The 17,823-nt window shown below is 47.5% G+C and overlaps 1 protein-coding gene and 1 pseudogene across 4 annotated transcripts in view; both read right to left on the reverse strand.

Annotated features, from left to right (window-relative positions):
• Window positions 1-17,823, reverse strand: part of LOC147020169 (kinesin light chain 1-like) — a 114,140-nt gene that overhangs the window by 57,172 nt on the left and 39,145 nt on the right. For 3 of the 4 annotated variants that reach the window (XM_085895243.1, XM_085895245.1, XM_085895244.1), the window contains 2 exons: window positions 13,357-13,431; window positions 1,904-1,979 (listed from right to left, as the gene is read on the reverse strand). In XM_085895243.1, coding sequence (XP_085751369.1) covers window positions 1,904-1,979; window positions 13,357-13,431 — 151 coding nt within the window. The remainder of the gene's footprint in view (window positions 1-1,903; window positions 1,980-13,356; window positions 13,432-17,823) is intronic. The other variant, XM_085895246.1, reaches the window with a different exon arrangement.
• On the reverse strand, window positions 9,430-13,312 carry LOC147020170 (uncharacterized; annotated as a pseudogene).

Consider the following 17,823-nt stretch of genomic DNA (forward strand, 5'->3'; position numbering starts at 1 on the left):
CCAGCGGGCCTTCACTTCGGACTCTTCGGTCAAGAGCCCACTCCCCTCCACCCTAACTGCAGTACACCGAGAGACGGGCTTGGAGGAACGCAATGCGTGAATTCCCCTGCAAGTAAGAAGAGAAACACTTGACCACAGGTGATGCTCTATCCCCTCACAGATTCCTCACCTACCCTCAGCGCATGTACAGTTTTGTACCTCAACTACCTGAATATCTCAGCTCTGCCATTAAGCCTGGCCCTGCGATTCTGGTCAATGGTATCCAGTGTCTCTTAAAAGACAAAATTCTTCTTCATGCTACGGTGAGTTCCAAGACGTCCACCAGCAACGTCAAGGGGTGTTGGTCTTGAAGGCACTCCACAACTCTTCAGGATTCCCCAAAGCACCCAGACCCCCCAAATCCACACTTAGTCTGTTCACAATCTCCACAGGTACTCTCTCATCCTTGAGCTTGCCAACATCCAGTCTAGGCCGGGATACCATTCTCCCAGATTTAAGCTGCAGCGTCAGAGTTGCTGCAACAAGCCTGTGGTTGGTACTGAGGAACTGAGCACTCCGGCAAACCTTGCAGTTCTGTATCATCCTCCAGCGACCATCAGAGCACATGTTCAATCTCCTTTGCTACACCACCAGCGTTGGAATACCAAATCCAGCGATGAGCGTGTGAATGCTGAAACCATGAACCAGCCACCGTAATTCCATGACTTCTTGCAAAGTCAAGGAACTTGATGCTATTCTGGTTCACAGTTCCAGACCCAAGGGGACCAATACGTCTCATAACCATACCTATTAGTTGCAGTCGATGCAATTAAATCCCCCAAGTACCTCGCCTGGGGCACTGATCAACCAGACTTGAGCGTGGCATAGAATGCGTCCTTCACAGTGAAGTCACTCATCTCAGTCAAAGCATACATAGCAAAATCAGCCACTATCCGGTGTCGAACCTCAGAGAGTGTTGAAATACCGATGTTCAAATGCTTGAGTTCAGATGATAACAGACACAGGTGATCATCCTCTCTTAGGGATAGGACATTCCAGGCACCCACCTGAAGGGACCGCCTCAGGTTAACCCAAGGAGACTGCCGTCTGGTGGACGACACCTCAGCACCACCTGGCACACGCTACCGCAATTTGACCCGGGAAGGTTACCCCATGGTTTTATTGCCATCATCAAAGAGGAGGGGTCCCGAAGGATTTGCCCCAATCCCTTCATCCATTGAGCTGCCCTGTGGAGGGCAGCTACACAGGAGGTACTCCCACAGAGTGGGTTTTCAATTTTCTTTACGGTTTTCTTGTGTTTTACAGAGTGAAGGGTTTTACAGTAGCCGCAGTGCTAATCCTGCCACCAACCTCCTCAAAAAAGTAATCTAACTGCAGGAGAATGTCCACAGATACAGTTGGGCACTAGATATGAATGGTCGTTGGCTCACAAGGAGCTCCTCCACCCTTTGACAGTTTTTGTTTTTAATTCTGCTTGGCGTCCATATCCAGACACCCTCCTCACCAGAAAACCTGGTGTGGGTGACAGTTTAGTTGCCGATAACCTGACCATGAAACACGTGAGTGCAGGTTTACATGGTGCCTGTGGCAAGCCACATATCTAATCTGGCTTAACCTGACAATCTGGCTTGATAAACAGCTGCTTTATTTATTTTACACATGATATTGTCAAAAAAGCCATTCTCAATGTAAGCACTTGTCAGTTTCCTGTGTAAAATAACCTGCACAAATCAGCAGCAATTTTAATGATGTCACTTTTAAAATGATTTCAATCCATTTGATGAAGAGAAATTATTTTGCTTGGTTTGTAATCAGAACCAAAAGGATAACTCAAAAATAGGAAGGTGTTTGTATGAATTGTGGCCTTATGGGCGATGCAAGGAAATAGGATGGATAAACTCACCATCCTGAGCCTGTTCTTCATCACCAGGGAAGAGATCATCCAAAGGTTCTTTGGATGATTCTCTGTCATTTTCTTCCTGAAATAAAGTTGCAGTGTATTCTGTTAATGAAAGGTGAAGCCAAAATAGACAATGAAGTTAGCTTTCCTACAGCAAACACTCAGTAAGAAACCGAGGGCTATTTCGAAAAATGTTTATGTACGAATCATGATTTCAAAACTTTTGAATTGCACACAAAAACTATATGAAAGAAAGCAACGTATTTGTTCATGATGTAATGCTCCATTCACGCCAAATTAAATTATATTGTCGCGTCAGGCGCCCAGCTAACGTAGGTGCTCCGAGATGGAGGTCCAAGACGTCCATGAATTGCCAAATGGTCTCCTAATTCTCACTGCATTGTAAATTTATACTGCGTTCTTTACCATAAACAATCCCCAAAGATCACCCAATATATAAACCAAGTTTGGCAGTTGATCACGTGTAGGAAGGCAGAAAAAAACATTTCTTATCATGTGTTTTCTTCCAATGATAAGGGGGAAAATGATAGACAGGAGGATAAATCAATAGCAGAACAAACCATGCAGTCGACAGACACAGATAAGGATGGAAGGGAGGAAAACCAGATGTTATGTACAATAAAAACTATTTCTTGTTGTGGCACCAAAATACCAGATTCAAACCACCAACAAAGGGGTATGCAGGGACTCGAGGCAGGCACCACCTGGTCTCTGTGGTTCAGGACAACTGTGGCCATGCAGACAGGTATGGCACAGGAAGAAGTGCTAGCTCAGGGTGGCGAAAAGGATGGATGGTGATGAGGAGTTGGCATGCTGTCCGATCTCTCAAATTTAGTTCTCCTCTTACAGATTGAAACTTCACATACATCACAAACTCCCCATGAGGAATATTGGGTGATAACGATAACAATATCGGTGAAGTAGTATTCCATCCATAATTGGTTGAATCGAAATCCTTATCCAAAATATCTGGAACTCCATATTGTAAAGAATTCGCGCCCGCGGCGAGCGATAGGCCGCTTTGCACTAATAGCGATGGCGTCGCCCACCGGACGGACAATTCAGTCGTGACCCTCCTGGAACTATCGCCAGGAACCAGTGACGGGTAGGTGTTTAACCTCACCACAGCCTAGTCCGCATTCTACCCACGCGAAATAGGGTGAATCGCCGAATGTCGATATACCTAAGTGCTCGCGTGGGTAACCTACCGAGGGGCTGCACCGCGCCGCAGGTCGGCTTAGGACACGAACCGCTTAAGCGGTCCGTTCCGTTCTAAAGCGATAACCGAGCGGGTATTATCGCTGACCTCGACGGATCCGATTCTCCTTACCAGGTGTTTAAAACCCAAATAATTATTCCACGATGCAAGATGGCATTTCCAACGGGGAAAAGACGCAACAAACTGGGAACATTCAAACAAAGCACATTTATTACAAGCACACGTATATACAGCCAAGGCAGTCATGCAATATTCAGGCGAGAAGCAAAAGCAATACAACCGAATATGATTATTATTTACAGTCACTCACTCAGTTCTAACTTGTCAGACACGGCGCCACCAACATTCGTTCAAAAGCAAGAAATGGCCACCCCCAAAGACGACGGTGGCAGACAGGGTCTGCCGACATTTATAACGCAGGACCTGGAGGACCGAACGGGTCCCGCGAGACCGTGGCAGGTTACCAGCCCCCCTCGGTGGTCGGCGATTCGCAACGTCCCGCTCCCACGACCATCAGCGTTGTCACGCCTGGTTCCGGGCCTCCCACGTGGCCGGCAAGCTCTCTCCGGCGCTCCTCGTCCGGACACGCAGGTCCACCACACAGCCGCACTGCTGCGCCTTCCGTCCGCGTCTCCCACCAACAGGCCGCTCACAGGACCACGAGCGCAGGAACCAAGCGAGGAAGAAGAAGAAGAGGAACTGGACCACCGGGGAGACAGGGCGGGAGAGACGCATGAACCAAGGAGAGAGAGAGACTGAGCCTCGCGTGCGGTCCGCCCTTTATAGCGCGGGGCTCCGCCCGTCGCTCCGCCCCGTTCTCGGCTCCACCTTCCTTCGAGAAGCTTCTCAAAAAGGGGCGTTTCTCAACTCCGACCGTCTCACTCCTCGTATCCACCAATCATGAGCGAGCCGCCTCGCCCTTCTCGTCACACCAGCCTCGGAGAAAAAGGTGGTAAAAAACCCACACTCACCATTGGAGGTTGCTTTTTCCTCGTTCTTTACGCTCGCGTTCTCGGACCCCTTTTGAACGCGGGGAGGGTCGTTGCGTGGTCTGTGGAGGATAGTGTTTGCAAGCTGGCGTAGTGGCGAAGATGGTAAAATGGTGGTGGTGTTGTTGTGGCGATCGTAGCGTGGCTGGCGTTGTGGCGTAGTTGGGGGTGGTTGTGTTGTTGGCGTCGTGGTTTGTTGCAATGGTGGACGAGATATGTCGGTTCAAAATAACGATAGAGAAAGAAAAACACTATCTCAAAGGGTCGCAGTCCGGTGAATACGAAGAATACCCTCTAAACAACGGTGGGGAAACCTATCTGAACACTCACTTACCGGGATAACTGATGTAAGGAACCTTAATGGTGTTCTGCGAATTTCCACAGCCGTAACATTACCCCCTCCCCTTTTTACAGACTCGTCCCGAGTCGTCGAAATTTCGTGTGCCATCATGTGTAAGTTCTCCCCTTGTACGATTTACCTTCGGATCCCTGAGTGCGACATTCAGTGTATTCGTGTCCCCAAAATAAATAACCTACGGGCTGAGTACCTAACTAAACAAACCCACTCATACAGACGACTTAAATAAATTGCCGGCATTAAGACTCACATGCCGGGGGCGCAAAACACATTTACAATTACATCTTAACCTTCCAAATTCTACACTAAACCATGGCCCAGGATCTATGGACTCTGTGGAGAAAAACAAAAGTCACAGTAGGGACCCAGGCTAATCACAAGCAGTCTCTGGCTAATGAACAATGCAGGTGACAGGGAATGTGGCCGGCTACTCACATGCAGTCCAAGGCCTCCCCCTTTTTAAATGAGCGCAGTGAACACAAGCGGTGCACGGGCTGCACAAATGCAGTCTACGGGTGCAGCTGCCTACAGGGCAGTCCCTGCGGCACGCAGATGGTGTTGGCTCAAGCAACACAGCAATGAACGGTGGATGGATGGATGGATGGATGCAAACAAACAACGGTGCACGGGCCGCCGGTGCAGTCCCGTGTTGCAGCTGCCATCAGGGCAGTCCCTGCAATTTGCGCGATGATCCTGGCGCACAGGGTAATGAACAAGGGGGGGTGGGGGGGCGAGGAATGCAAAACAGAACGGGGGCTGGTGGGCATGGGCCAAGGCAAAGGCAGGCATGGCATGGCGAAACAAGGCCGTTGTAACAAAAACAGCCGGCAGATGAATGGCCGGCACAGGCCTCGTAGCGAACAGCCAACAGACGATCTGACCGGCACAGGCCTTGCAGCAACAGCCAGCAGATGACGTGGCCGGCACAGGCCTTGCAGTAAAAACAGCCGGCAGATAAAGTTGGCCAGCCTCTTGCCTTGTTCAAGGAGGTTGGTGGAGGGAGTGCGGTGGTGCTGGCCACTCGGAAGGTGGGTTCGGACCTACCCCACTGTCTCCCTCCCAACCTATCGCCTTTGCCTGTCTCTGTCCATACCCACCCCCTTAATTTGTCAAAGATCAATTTAGCCCCAACAAATTTTTTTGTTTTTATTTTTATTTTTACTTCCCCCTCTATAACTAGTCTCCTAACCCCCTTTATCATCCTTGTTCGGCTAACCTATCGTCTCCTAGCCTACTCCCAACCCCTATGTTCTCTTCCTGGAAGGGAATGAGGGAGAGCTAGCGTCCTGTGTCGAGGCCCAATTTAAGCCTCAGAACGGCCTCCTCAGATCTCAGCAATCTACTAACCCAAGGTGGGTCCAGCGGCCCACAACGAGAGTGAAGGCATGGATGGTGCGGAGGGGTACACTTCCTATCCACCCTAACAATTATTAACCTAACTATCCCGGGGCTTTCAACAAGCGCCTCTCGCTTAAACTATCGGTTCTAACAGCCAAGATTCCCGTCGCCTGTGTTGGTGTCCTCTCAAATTTCGGGCCATGCCCTCCAATTTTCCTCCCGTGCCCTCACACGGTTTCATGGCTGGGACGCGTGGCTCCCTTGGCAGGAACTACCCTCTGCCGATTCTCAAACAATGGCACCCCCGGGCACTACACTGCCTCCGAGCCTACCAGCTCCCTAAACACGGGGAGTGCCCTCACTGGCGACTCCCCCTCCACGCTCACGTAGCAGGCTGGCGCCCCGGGCCCCTTTCCGAGGGTCGCCCGGCCCAGTACACTGCCCCAGTGGCATATGGCGCCCCGGGCCCCCGCATCATGCGGGCGCACCCGTGTCCACTACACTATCCCGGCCCCCCATGGGCCCTTGGCCTACTGCGGCCGACTAGCCCGGTGCCCGGGGTATCCACTAAGCGATACTCACCATTCATAGCCACGCTCCCAGCCCGTCAACAGGGCTCCTGCACCCCTCCAAATGGGTTTCGAGCCTACACTCCCACTAACAGCAAAACGACCTCCATTTTGTTAATTTGACTAACCCCCGAACTCACATTACTCTGATCCCGGGGTCCCTTGGGTGGGAATCACTCCTCCCCCCAATCACTCATCGCACCATGCATTCGACATTCACTCCATACACACAGGCTCGCTGGCCTCACTCACTCAACAAGTACATTTCCGCTCTTCAACTCACATTCCATCGCTGATCACTGCCATTCTCCTCACTACATCCCCTAACTACCTCGTGCTCCCTCGTCATCCCTTACACTATAGCACGTTCCATTTAACACTACGTAGCTAAGCTACGTCCCCTCTACACACTCAATGTCTGTCACTGTCTCCAAATAATCCCATAAATTCATTTCCCAACCTAAATCTAAACTGCATCCCTCTACCTAATCCATTCCACGGGTCCCATGAGGACTAATCCCTGCCCCACGAGCCGGTCTAACACTAACCCTTCCCCCAAACTAGTTTTATCCTGTGCCCAGGACATGGGGTCTTTCACCCCTGCCCAGGGAGTCCTGTTCACCCGAAAGTGAGGCTTGCTTTGCTCAACTTTTTTTTTTTTAAATGCGCACCACCAGCGCGGCAACTCACAGCCTGCGCACCAGCGCGCAATTCACAGTCGCACACCTTGCCCGTGACGTCATGGCAGCTGTTTGCGCACCTCGTCCCTCTTGGACAGCACCATCCGGCAGGGATTTAATCCCTCCTGCCGGACTCCAACCACACGTGCAGCCATGACGTCACTCTGCGCATCCCAAAGCAAACCTCGCACTTCGAGGGGTTCCCCACGCGAGCACGTGTGCTCTGCCTGTCCGTGACCTGCGCCATACGCTCTGCGAACAGAACACCCTGCGCAGGCCATGTCGAGTTTCACAAACACGCCCGCCTGGAGAACCCATCCAGTCCGAATCCATTACCAGCCTACCTTTTGTCCGTTGTGGGATCGGCAACATCTACCGAGGGCGTTTCCGGACCGGGTTTCACCTGCGCAGCTGCGCACGTGGCGGCTTCGTGCGCTGCACGGCACGAACCTCGCGCTCGCCGCCGTGCAAACCCGGCGCGGTCCCCAATACAGCTACGGCTGCTACTCGGTCCTTGTCCCTCTGTCGCCGTCGTTGTCTCCACTCAATCCACGCACACCTGCGTGTTACGACGCTCACACACCATTCCATGACACTCACACTCGGAGACGCGGCTGCGTGCTCCCGCATGCCGACCGTCATCTCCCTCACACACAGCGACCTCACACACGCTGTCTCTCTTACACAGCGTGCTTCTGTGCCCAGGACAGGGGGTCTTTCACTCACACATGGCTATTCACTCACATGTGCCATTTCACCCGCACACATGGTTCCACTCACACATGGTGCTTCATCCACACAGGGGGTTTCACTCACACACACCATATTACTCAAACACGCGGTTTCTTCCACACGTGGTGCTTCCCTCACACACAGTCTTTCATCCATACACGGGGTTTCTTTCTTACACGGGGCTTCATCCACGCACGGCGTGCAGGGAAGCACGCATTTTGACACACTCGCAAACACACCACTCACACCCGGGGTCACTTTCACACACGGTGTTTCTTCCACACACGGGGTTTCTTTTTCACACGCGGCCGCTCTCACACACACCTTTGCACCCACGCTATGCGTGCGTTGCAGCACGCATTTTGCCACACTCGTGAACACGCATTTCGACACCACACTCATTACCACACACACCGGGGCATTCACCCTGGGAATTAGCGCCACCACAAGGGGTTCCAGGACCTTCACACCCCCCAAGCTCGGCGTGTACTCGTCCACAGCAGTCGCCCCCTTTACCTCGCAAGGCTCGACCGGACCCGCCTGGTCGTGAATGGCTTCAAGGGCGCATATTCCCTCCCCTAGTTCCTGGAGGAGGCCATCCGGCTGCTTGCACCGGGTCAAGACACATTCCCCGAGCTCCCCCTCATTCTACTCCACTACCTCCATGAGTGTGTGCTCGTCTTTAACCCCGTCTAATTCACCCTCTATCTCCCGTGTCTCTGCCAACTCAGTCACCTCATGTATATTAGTTTCCTCCTGGATCTTCGTCTCTGTTTCCTCCTTCCTTCTATTTAACTCAGTCTCGACTCGGTACATCTCCCGTGTCTCTGGCAATACTTCTACCTCCTTCGTTATCTTTGTTACTTCCCTCGTCTCTATTTTCAGGGTTTGCCCTAATCGTTGTTTCATCCGACGAGTGATGTCAATTAAGTCCCGCACCACTAACGTTCCTCCCTGTGGTGCCGTCACACATCCCACATTATTGCGCTGTTCCATTTCCTGGCTCCTTTTGAGTCGTTCATCCTCTCGGAGCTTTTTGAGTTGTTCGTTCTCTTTCCGGAGTTTTTCGATCTCCGTGGACTCAAATTTTGCTCTCCCCTCGAGCTGGTTAATTTCAAACTCGTATAGTTTTTGTTTTCTCTCCCACTGTTCCTCATGCTTTTCAGTATCCAATCTCATCGTTTCTTTCAATTGGCTTAGTTCCTTTTCCCGTTTCGTTCGTTGTTCTCTTATTATCTCTGCGTACTTCAACCTTGCTTTCTTTTTTAATTGTTCTTGTCTTTATTTTTTAATTTCTTTCACCCCCTGTCCCTCATTCTCCAATCTCATAGTTTCCTTCAATTGGTTAACCTCAAATTCATGTTCTTTTTCTTTTCTTTTCCACTGTTCCTCTCGTTCTTCCCTCTCCAATCTCGTTGTCTCCTTCAATTGACTGATTTCTCCTTCCTGCTTCATTCCTTGCTCCTTCACTTTCTCCTCGTACTCCAACCTATTCTTTTCCTTTTGTCGTTCAGCTTCAAATTCATACTCTTTTTGCTTTTTATTCCACTGTCTCTCTTGTTCCTCATTCTGCAATCTCGTTATTTCCTTCAATTGGCCGATTTCATTCTTCTGTCTCATTCCTTACTCCTTCATTACTCTTTCTTGTTCCTCATTCTTTAATCTGGCCTTCGCTTCCAGCTGTTCAATCTGTACAGTGTGGTTCCTTAACGTTTCATTCTCTGTTCTCTTTCTTTCATCTCTCAACATTCTCAGTTTGTTTTGTAATCCCGTTTCTTTGTTTTGGTGTTTCAGTAACTCAGAAGCTTTCTTTTCTAATTCCTTTCTCATCTCCGCACACTCCGACCTTGCTTTGGCTTCTAACTGTTTGATTTGCTCAGTGTGGTCCCTTAACGTTTCATTCTCCATTCTCGTTCTTTCCTCACTCAACATCTTCAGTTCGTTTTGTAATCCCGTTTCTTTGTTTTGGTGTTTCAGTAACTCAGAAGCTTTTTTCTCTACCTCCTTTCTCATCTCCGCACACTCCAACCCTGCTTTGGCTTCTAAATGTTTGATTTGCTCAGTGTGTTTCCTCAACGTTTCATTTTCCATTCTCTTCCTTTCCTCTTTTAACTTTTCCAGTTCGTTTTGAAATCCTCTCTCCTTGGTTTCGTGTTTCAGTATCTCAGAAGTTTTTTCCAATAGTTCCTCTTCCAATTTGTATGCTTCTTCCCTCCTTTCCACACAACTTTCCCATGCTTCCCTCCTCATTTCATCCATTTTCTTCCCGTATTCATTTAGTTTTTCCTGCCATTACTTTTCTTCTTTTATCGTCTTTTCTAGTCTTTCTCTTCTCCGATTGCCTTCTTCTACCTCCTCTTTCAGTTGTTCCAATTCCACATCGTGTTCCCGTTTTTCCTCTTCCCACTTTGCTTCCCATTCTTCTTCAAAGTTCTCTCTATCCCAGGGATTACTAATTTGCTCTTCCTCTATTCTTTCGTTCAGTTTCCTCTTCTCTTGTTCCAATTCATAGGTGCTCAACTCTACTTTCCTCATTTATCCCTCTAGTTCTTCGAACTGTCTTGACTTTTCCAATAATTCTTCCTTTAGTTGTTTTAATTCCAAATCGTGTTTCCGTTTTTCCTCCTCTAGATTTGTTTTCCATTCTTCCTCCAATTGTTTCCGAAGCCCGCCAATGTCCGCCTGCCTCGCCTGCCATGACAACGTGGTTTGAAATGGTGTCTGGGAGTACTCGCCTCGTGTCGTGCCGTTCGTTGCGCTGAAAATAGCCGCCTGCTCCATGCTGTGCCGAGGTGCGATCGCGCCGCCTTTGTGCGACTCAGAGTTAGTTTGTCAGCATAGTCCATGCTCAGTATATGGGGTTGAGCTCCCCCATGGATTATAATTATAAAAAGAACCGTCCCGGGCCATGGATCCTATATTATAACACATTCCTAATCCACCCTGCACCCGTTCTCCTTGAAAAGCCATCTTATTTCATGGAATTTAATTTAAATCGCCCGAATTTGGTGGGAATCGAGGGAAGCCCCACTCACCCCTGAACCGATTCCCGTTAATTTAGTTTGGAGACGGAAGAGTTTGTTTCCCGCTCGCTGACACCAGTGTTACGAATTCGCGCCCGCCGGCGTGTGATCGGCAGCTTTCCACTAATAGCGACCGAGTCGCCCACCGGACAGACAATTCAGTCGTGACCCTCCTGGAACTATCGCCAGGAACCAGTCACGGGTGGGGGTTCAACCTCACCACAGCCCAGTCCGCATTCTACCCGTGCGAAATAGGGTGAATCGCCGAATGTCGATATCCCTAAGTACTCGCGCGGGTAACCTACCGAGGGGCTGCACCGCGCTGCAGGTCGGCTTAGGACACGAACCGCTTAAGCGGTCCGTTCCGTTCTAAAGCGATAACCGAGCGTGTATTATCGCCTACCTCGACGGATCAGATTCTCCTTTCCGGGTGTTTAAAACCCAACGAATTATTCCACGATGCAAGATGCAAGACACCTTCCTTCTAGAAGCTTCTCAAAAAGGGGCGTTTCTCAACTCTGACCGCCTCACTCCTCGTATCCACCAATCGCGAGCGAGCCGCCTCACCGTTCTCGTCACACCAGCCTCGGAGAAAAAAGGCGGTAAAAAACCCACACTCACCATTGGAGGTTGCTTTTTCCTCGTTCTTTTACGCCCACATTCTCGGACCCCTTTTGAACGCGGGGAGGGTCGTAGCATGGTCTGTGGAGGATGGCGTTTGCAAGCTGGCGTAGTGGCGAAGATGGTTAAATGGTGGTGGTGTTGTTGTGGCGATCATAGCGTGGTTGGCGTTGCGGCGTAGTTGGGGGTGGTTGTGTTGTTGGCGTCGTGGTTTGTTGTAATGGTGGGCGAGATATGTCGGTTCAAAATAACGATAAAGAAAAACACTATCTCAAAGGGTCGCAGCCCGGTGAACACGAAGAATTCCCTCTAAACAACGGTGGGGAAACCTATCTGAACACTCACTTACCGGGATAACTGATCTAAGGAACCTTTATAGTGTTCTGCGAATTTCCTCAGCCGGAACAATATATTTGATCTATGACCCGATATGAGTGAATAATTAAATTTACTAGAAGCACCTGCTGCCTACGGGAGCTGGGGGGGGGGGTGTCATGCTATTATCTTTATGATTATTAATACCATAGCTGAGTACCCACCCTAAGGGCGATCTTGTTCCAAGCGTGCAACATATTCTTCTGACATCACCCTTTATTTTGGTGTTGTATAGGTAACGGACCACTGCCTCAATTGCTCCCGAAAATAAAATTAACCTGGGTTATGTGTATGAAGCGAAAACATGCATACTGCTTATGTGCATATATAATACATTGTGGCTATATCGCTCTGATAATTTCAATTGTGCCCACCCTCTCCTCAAAGGAAGAAAATGCAAAAATGGGCAAAAAAAAAAAACTTTTATTTTCAAAACTTGACGAAATCAAACAACACTTGCACGTGCACAACTTCACACTGCCCTCGTTAATCCTTCCTCGGTGAAATCCTCTCAGAGGTGTAGATGATACGTACATAATAAGCTCCATTATATATGGATGATGTCATCGGTAAAATGGTCTGATGGCCATATTGGATTGAAAATAAAAATCTTTTAAAATCTTCTCCAGAACTGCTTAATATATCAGTGTGAAAATTCCCATATAGGATTGACTAGCCATGGAGAATATAGTTATTATTTTTTCATATCCATGTTCAATGATGCAATTTAGCCTTGATGTGCACAAAAGTGGTTGTTAATTATCCTAATAATCAATCAATAACAAATGGCAATACATGTGACACAAGAGGGTGAATGGATGATATGAGTATATGGGCCAAAATAGCAGTGGGCCATAATAGTAGCTTGTTCCATTAACAATGGTATTTTTGTTCAGAATGAGCTGGGCGAGACTATGTGCTCTACCGAGTGCTATTCTACTTTATACTGTATTTCCTATCCTGCAGCAGTACATGTCATTTTGGATTTCAGGCTTGATGAGTTTTGCCAGGTTCAATCCCAAGATATGATTATGAATGAACAAAATGTTAGTGTCCCTTCATTCTACATGAGTGGAAAGCTCATTCTGTCTATCCACCTGAAAAAGTTCATGGGAAATCACATGGTTTACAGGGTTCGAAATTACGGGTGCATACATGCACCTGGATTTTTGACGTAGAACATTTTAACTGCATCCCCCTCACCCCCTGCTCCCTCCCAATTAGACGTCATGCTGTCACGCTGGTTGTGTTTTTAGCTCAGCCATTTTAGTCACCTTGTACTGAAAAGAATGAGGAATTTTTAGTGTCCATTTTCCCTAAGGCTAATCTGACTCATACCTTGCAGAAGGAAATTATAACATTGCATGAGGTGTGACATATGGTGCGTGTTTTATCGTTTATTAATAAGGTTGCAAAGTTGAAAATTACTCATTACAATATACATATGTATTTAATAAAAGTTTAAAATGTGTTTAACATTGAGATGCACAACATATTTCATCACCAACATGAAAGAAAGCATGACATTTACCAGGATTGGCATCAACCCGGAAGTTGTGTGTCTGCCACGTATTTCTTGTTGGTATAAATATCCAGCCTGTGAGGTCTAGATGTTGGATACATTACAAACATGTTAAAATAAGTGAAATTTACCTCTTGTGCGAACGGTTTAAAATACTTCTGCAAACTTTGACCTTCATTTTTCAGGGCTTCAGATATCCCCATTGAACAACATGACCATGATGTTAGGTGATTAGAACCGCATTATCCACAGAGCAAACAATAATTGAATGGTTTGCATTAGCAGGAACAATTGTCTCGGTGGCAGACGGATGGTTGCTCTGTAAGGTTTATGCAATTTTACCGTGAGACATAATCCTCAGAGATGCTCACCATAAGTCAGGAGGTGGATCTGATGTATAAACAACGAATGTGGTCATCATTGGTTAGATATTTATCGGTATACCATCCTGATGAGGGCAAATCAGCCCAAAATCCGGATCGGTGGTTTTGGTTGATGTTAAACTGATGATGACCACATCTTTGTCTCTTTGACAGAGTCACTGGCCGAAGCCTCTGTGTTGGAGGCGACGCTTTGGTGTGGAATGTTGTCCAATGGGGATCAGCGGAGTGCTCGTCACACTCCTCATGTTTCGAGATATATATATATATATATATATATATATATATATATATATATATATATATATATATATATATATATATATATATATATATATATATATATTGTTGTGGATTCTCACCACTCCAGCGTGCGGGCGACTACTTTTAGCTAATTGCGGCCGCACGCCCACCGACCGTGGCAATCCAGTCACAGCTTTTCGGATCAACGCCGAAACCCAGCTACAGCTGTTGTTAACCACACCATAGATCAGCCAACTTTTCTGTCCACGCGCTTCAGGGTTGATCGCCAAATTGTCGATGTACCTAAATATTCGCGCAGACAGAAATGTCGGGGATTTACACCTCAACGGAGCCTGCACAAAAACGAGCCGCTTTTAAGCAGCTCGTTCTGTTTGCGATTTGCCGAGCGGTTTTATATCGCCAAGCCCCGTCGGACCCGATTATCTTATCGGCTATTAAAAACCAGCTATTATTCCGAACGCAATTACGGCAGTAATTGGAGTAGGAAGGGACGCAATGAGCAGGTGAATATTCAAACAATGATGACATTTATTTATACATGCACATATGCAAGCAATGGGGGTAAGGGACAAGACACGAGCAAGAAAAACCTACAGCCGTTGTAAATCTATTGCATACATGCACTTAACAATTCTACTTATCGGACAAGGCGCCACAGACTTCCATGCAAAAAACCCCAGAAAAGAACAGGGAGAACAGGGTCCATGGGCCTTTAATGTTCTGCGGAGCTGTGAAGACCGAAGGAGCTCCGCGAGACCGTGCAGGTAACCTGCCACCCTCGTGATGACTCGCTGGGCCCTGGTTCGGCGACCCTCGGTGTGTCTCGTCGTCAACACGGCAGCTGGTGTAGCGGCGACTTGGTTGGTCCAGGCCTAGCCGTGCGGCCTGGTCGATCGGGCCTAGCCGACGACGCCTCAGAGGAGCGAACGGACCTTGCTCTTTTAGAGTTGATGCTCTCTTAAGAGCCCGAACACTCCTCAGTATCGCTCGGACCATCCCGGGGCCCGATCACCTCAGACTGTTATGTCGCTGACTGGCGACTTCTCTCCGGCTGCCTCCACCGACCCACAACTCTGCACGGCACTGCAGGCTTGACTGGACTCCAGGCTCCAAACTCCAAACTGCAGACTCCAGACTGCCGACTCAACTCCGGACTCCGGACTCCACTCCGAACGAACTAACTCAACTCACGTGTCGGCGTTTCAGCCCGGCCTTTTATCGGGTTTGGGGATGGTGTTTGGTCTTTCACCTCCGACCCTTCACCCCTGGCTGGCTCTGCCCCTTTTGCCATTCTGATCCGATCTTGCAGTCAAACACGGACGTGGTAGGAATCACCGGCTTTTGCTCCACAAAGGAAGTCGTCGCGTTCGTCGGCGGAGATGTTGTTCGTTTTTGGATGCCGTTGCTGGCGAAAACATGGCGGCGTTTGTGGAGATGAAGGTGAGGAGATGTTGTTCGTTTGTGGATGCCGTTGCTGGTGAAAAGATGGCGGCGTTTGTGGAGATGAAGGTGAGGAGATGTTGTTCGTTTGTTGATGTTGTTTGTTGGGGAAAAGATGGCGGCGCCATGGAGATGCTGGTGAGGAGATGTTGGTGAAGGTGGTGAGGAGATGTTTGTTTTAAAATAAAGATAGCAAAAGAATAACGGCTAACTCAAAGATGCACAGCCCGGCTCACGAATAATTCCCGTTACACATCGGTGGGGAAATCTAACCTGGACACACACTTATCGACATAACTGATCTTCAGGGCACCTGAATGGTGATCTGTGAATTTTCACAACCGTAACAATATATATATATATATATATATATATATATATATATATATATATATATATATATATATATATATATATATATATATATATATATATATATATATATATATATATATATATATATATATATATATATCCTGGTGTTGGCGTAATAGTTAGGATAGTGGCTTGGGATCCAAAAGGTCCTGAGTTCAAGCCCCGTTGGCCACTTCTAATTAATACACACCAGGAGGCTGACTCAGCCTGTCATCCTTCCGGGCGAAGTGAGTACCAGTGTACTGGGCCCGGTTAGAATAGGTGTACCATATCCCTGTGTCGTAAGAGGCGACCAGGGTTGCGTCAGGAAGGGAATCCGGTGTAAAACCTGTGCAAAATCATTATACGGATCATAACAGATTATCCGCTGTGGCGACCCCTAACGGGAGCAGCCGAAAGAAGAAGATATATATATATATATATATATATATATATATATATATATATATATATATATATATATATATATACACACACACACACACACACATATATACACACACACACACACACACACACACACACACACACACACACACACACACACACACACACACACACACACACACACACACACACACACACACACACACACACATATATATATATATATATATATATTTATATATATATATATATATATATATATATATATATATATATATATATATATATATATATATATATATACAGTCATGCGCCACTTAATGACGGGGTTACGTTCTGAGAAACGCGTCGTTAAGCGACGTCGTCGTTAAGCGACGTCGTCGTTGTGCAAACATCATGTTTTTTGTTTTTCGTTTTCGAACATTGTACTTGCACAAATCTAGACACCTCGGCTATATGGTATAGCTATATGGTTTCCAGGTCAATCACTCAACGTGACCTCTTACTGGCAATATCAGCAGTGGATTTTGTACGCTTCAGGTCCATGATGAACAAAAAACACGAGATTAAATCAAGCACACGGAAAAATGATGCAATCAAGAGACGCGGTAAACATGAGATGTACAGCAGAACAATGCTGCGTGACACGGCATGCTGTTTTACAGTAAACTTATAAGTAGAAAGAGTACACTCTAAAATAACGATAAAAAGTACAGTATATTAAATACATAAACCATTAACATCGTTGTTTATTATCATTATCAAGTATTATGTACTGTACAGTGTACATAATTCTATGTGCTATTTTTATACGACTGGCAGCGCGACATCACGAGGCGATAGGAATGTTTCAGCTACATTTTTTTTTCATTTTTTTTTTTTTTTCAGAACAGGCAGATCCATCGTATATGCGATCCGTCGTTGCCCGGAACGTCATTAAGCGGCGCATGACTATATATATATATATATATATATATATATATATATAGTTACGGCTGTGGAAATTCGCAGAGCACCATATAGGTCCTTAGATCAGTTATGTCGATAAGTCTGTGTTCAGATAGATTTCCCCACCGATGTTTAAAGGGATTTATTCGTGTAACAGGGCTGTGATCTTTGAGTTAGCCGTTTTTCTTTCGCTATCGTTATTTTGGACCAACCGCTTTACAACCACCTCCACCACCAACATTGCTCTGACCAACCGCTTCACAACAACCACCTCCACCACCAACATCGCTCTGATCAACCGCTTCACATCAACTTAACCACCACCCCCCAACCACACCACCCTCACGACCACCACAAATGCTAGCCACACCACTCTCACAACCACCACAAATGCCAGCCGCACCACCATCAAGACCACCACAAAACGCCAGCAATGCCACCATAACGCCAACCACACCACCACCGCATTTCCACCTCAACACAGTTGCAAGAAGCCTGGCATTCATCGGGAAGAACGGACGACGGCCTCACCCCTCCCCCCAACAAAAAAACGTGCGGAAAAGACGAAAACTATGAAGACATAAAAGAAAGGCCCCGATTTGGTGGGAAAACGCTCCCTTCGAGACGTTTCTCGCGCGTGCTGGAAGAAGGGGCGGGGCGAACCGAGGGCTATAAAAAGACA

This window comes from Eptatretus burgeri, chromosome 9, assembly GCF_056783735.1.
Source record: "Eptatretus burgeri isolate ZD-2024b chromosome 9, Ebu_testis_v1, whole genome shotgun sequence".
NCBI classification, from domain to species: domain Eukaryota; kingdom Metazoa; phylum Chordata; class Myxini; order Myxiniformes; family Myxinidae; genus Eptatretus; species Eptatretus burgeri.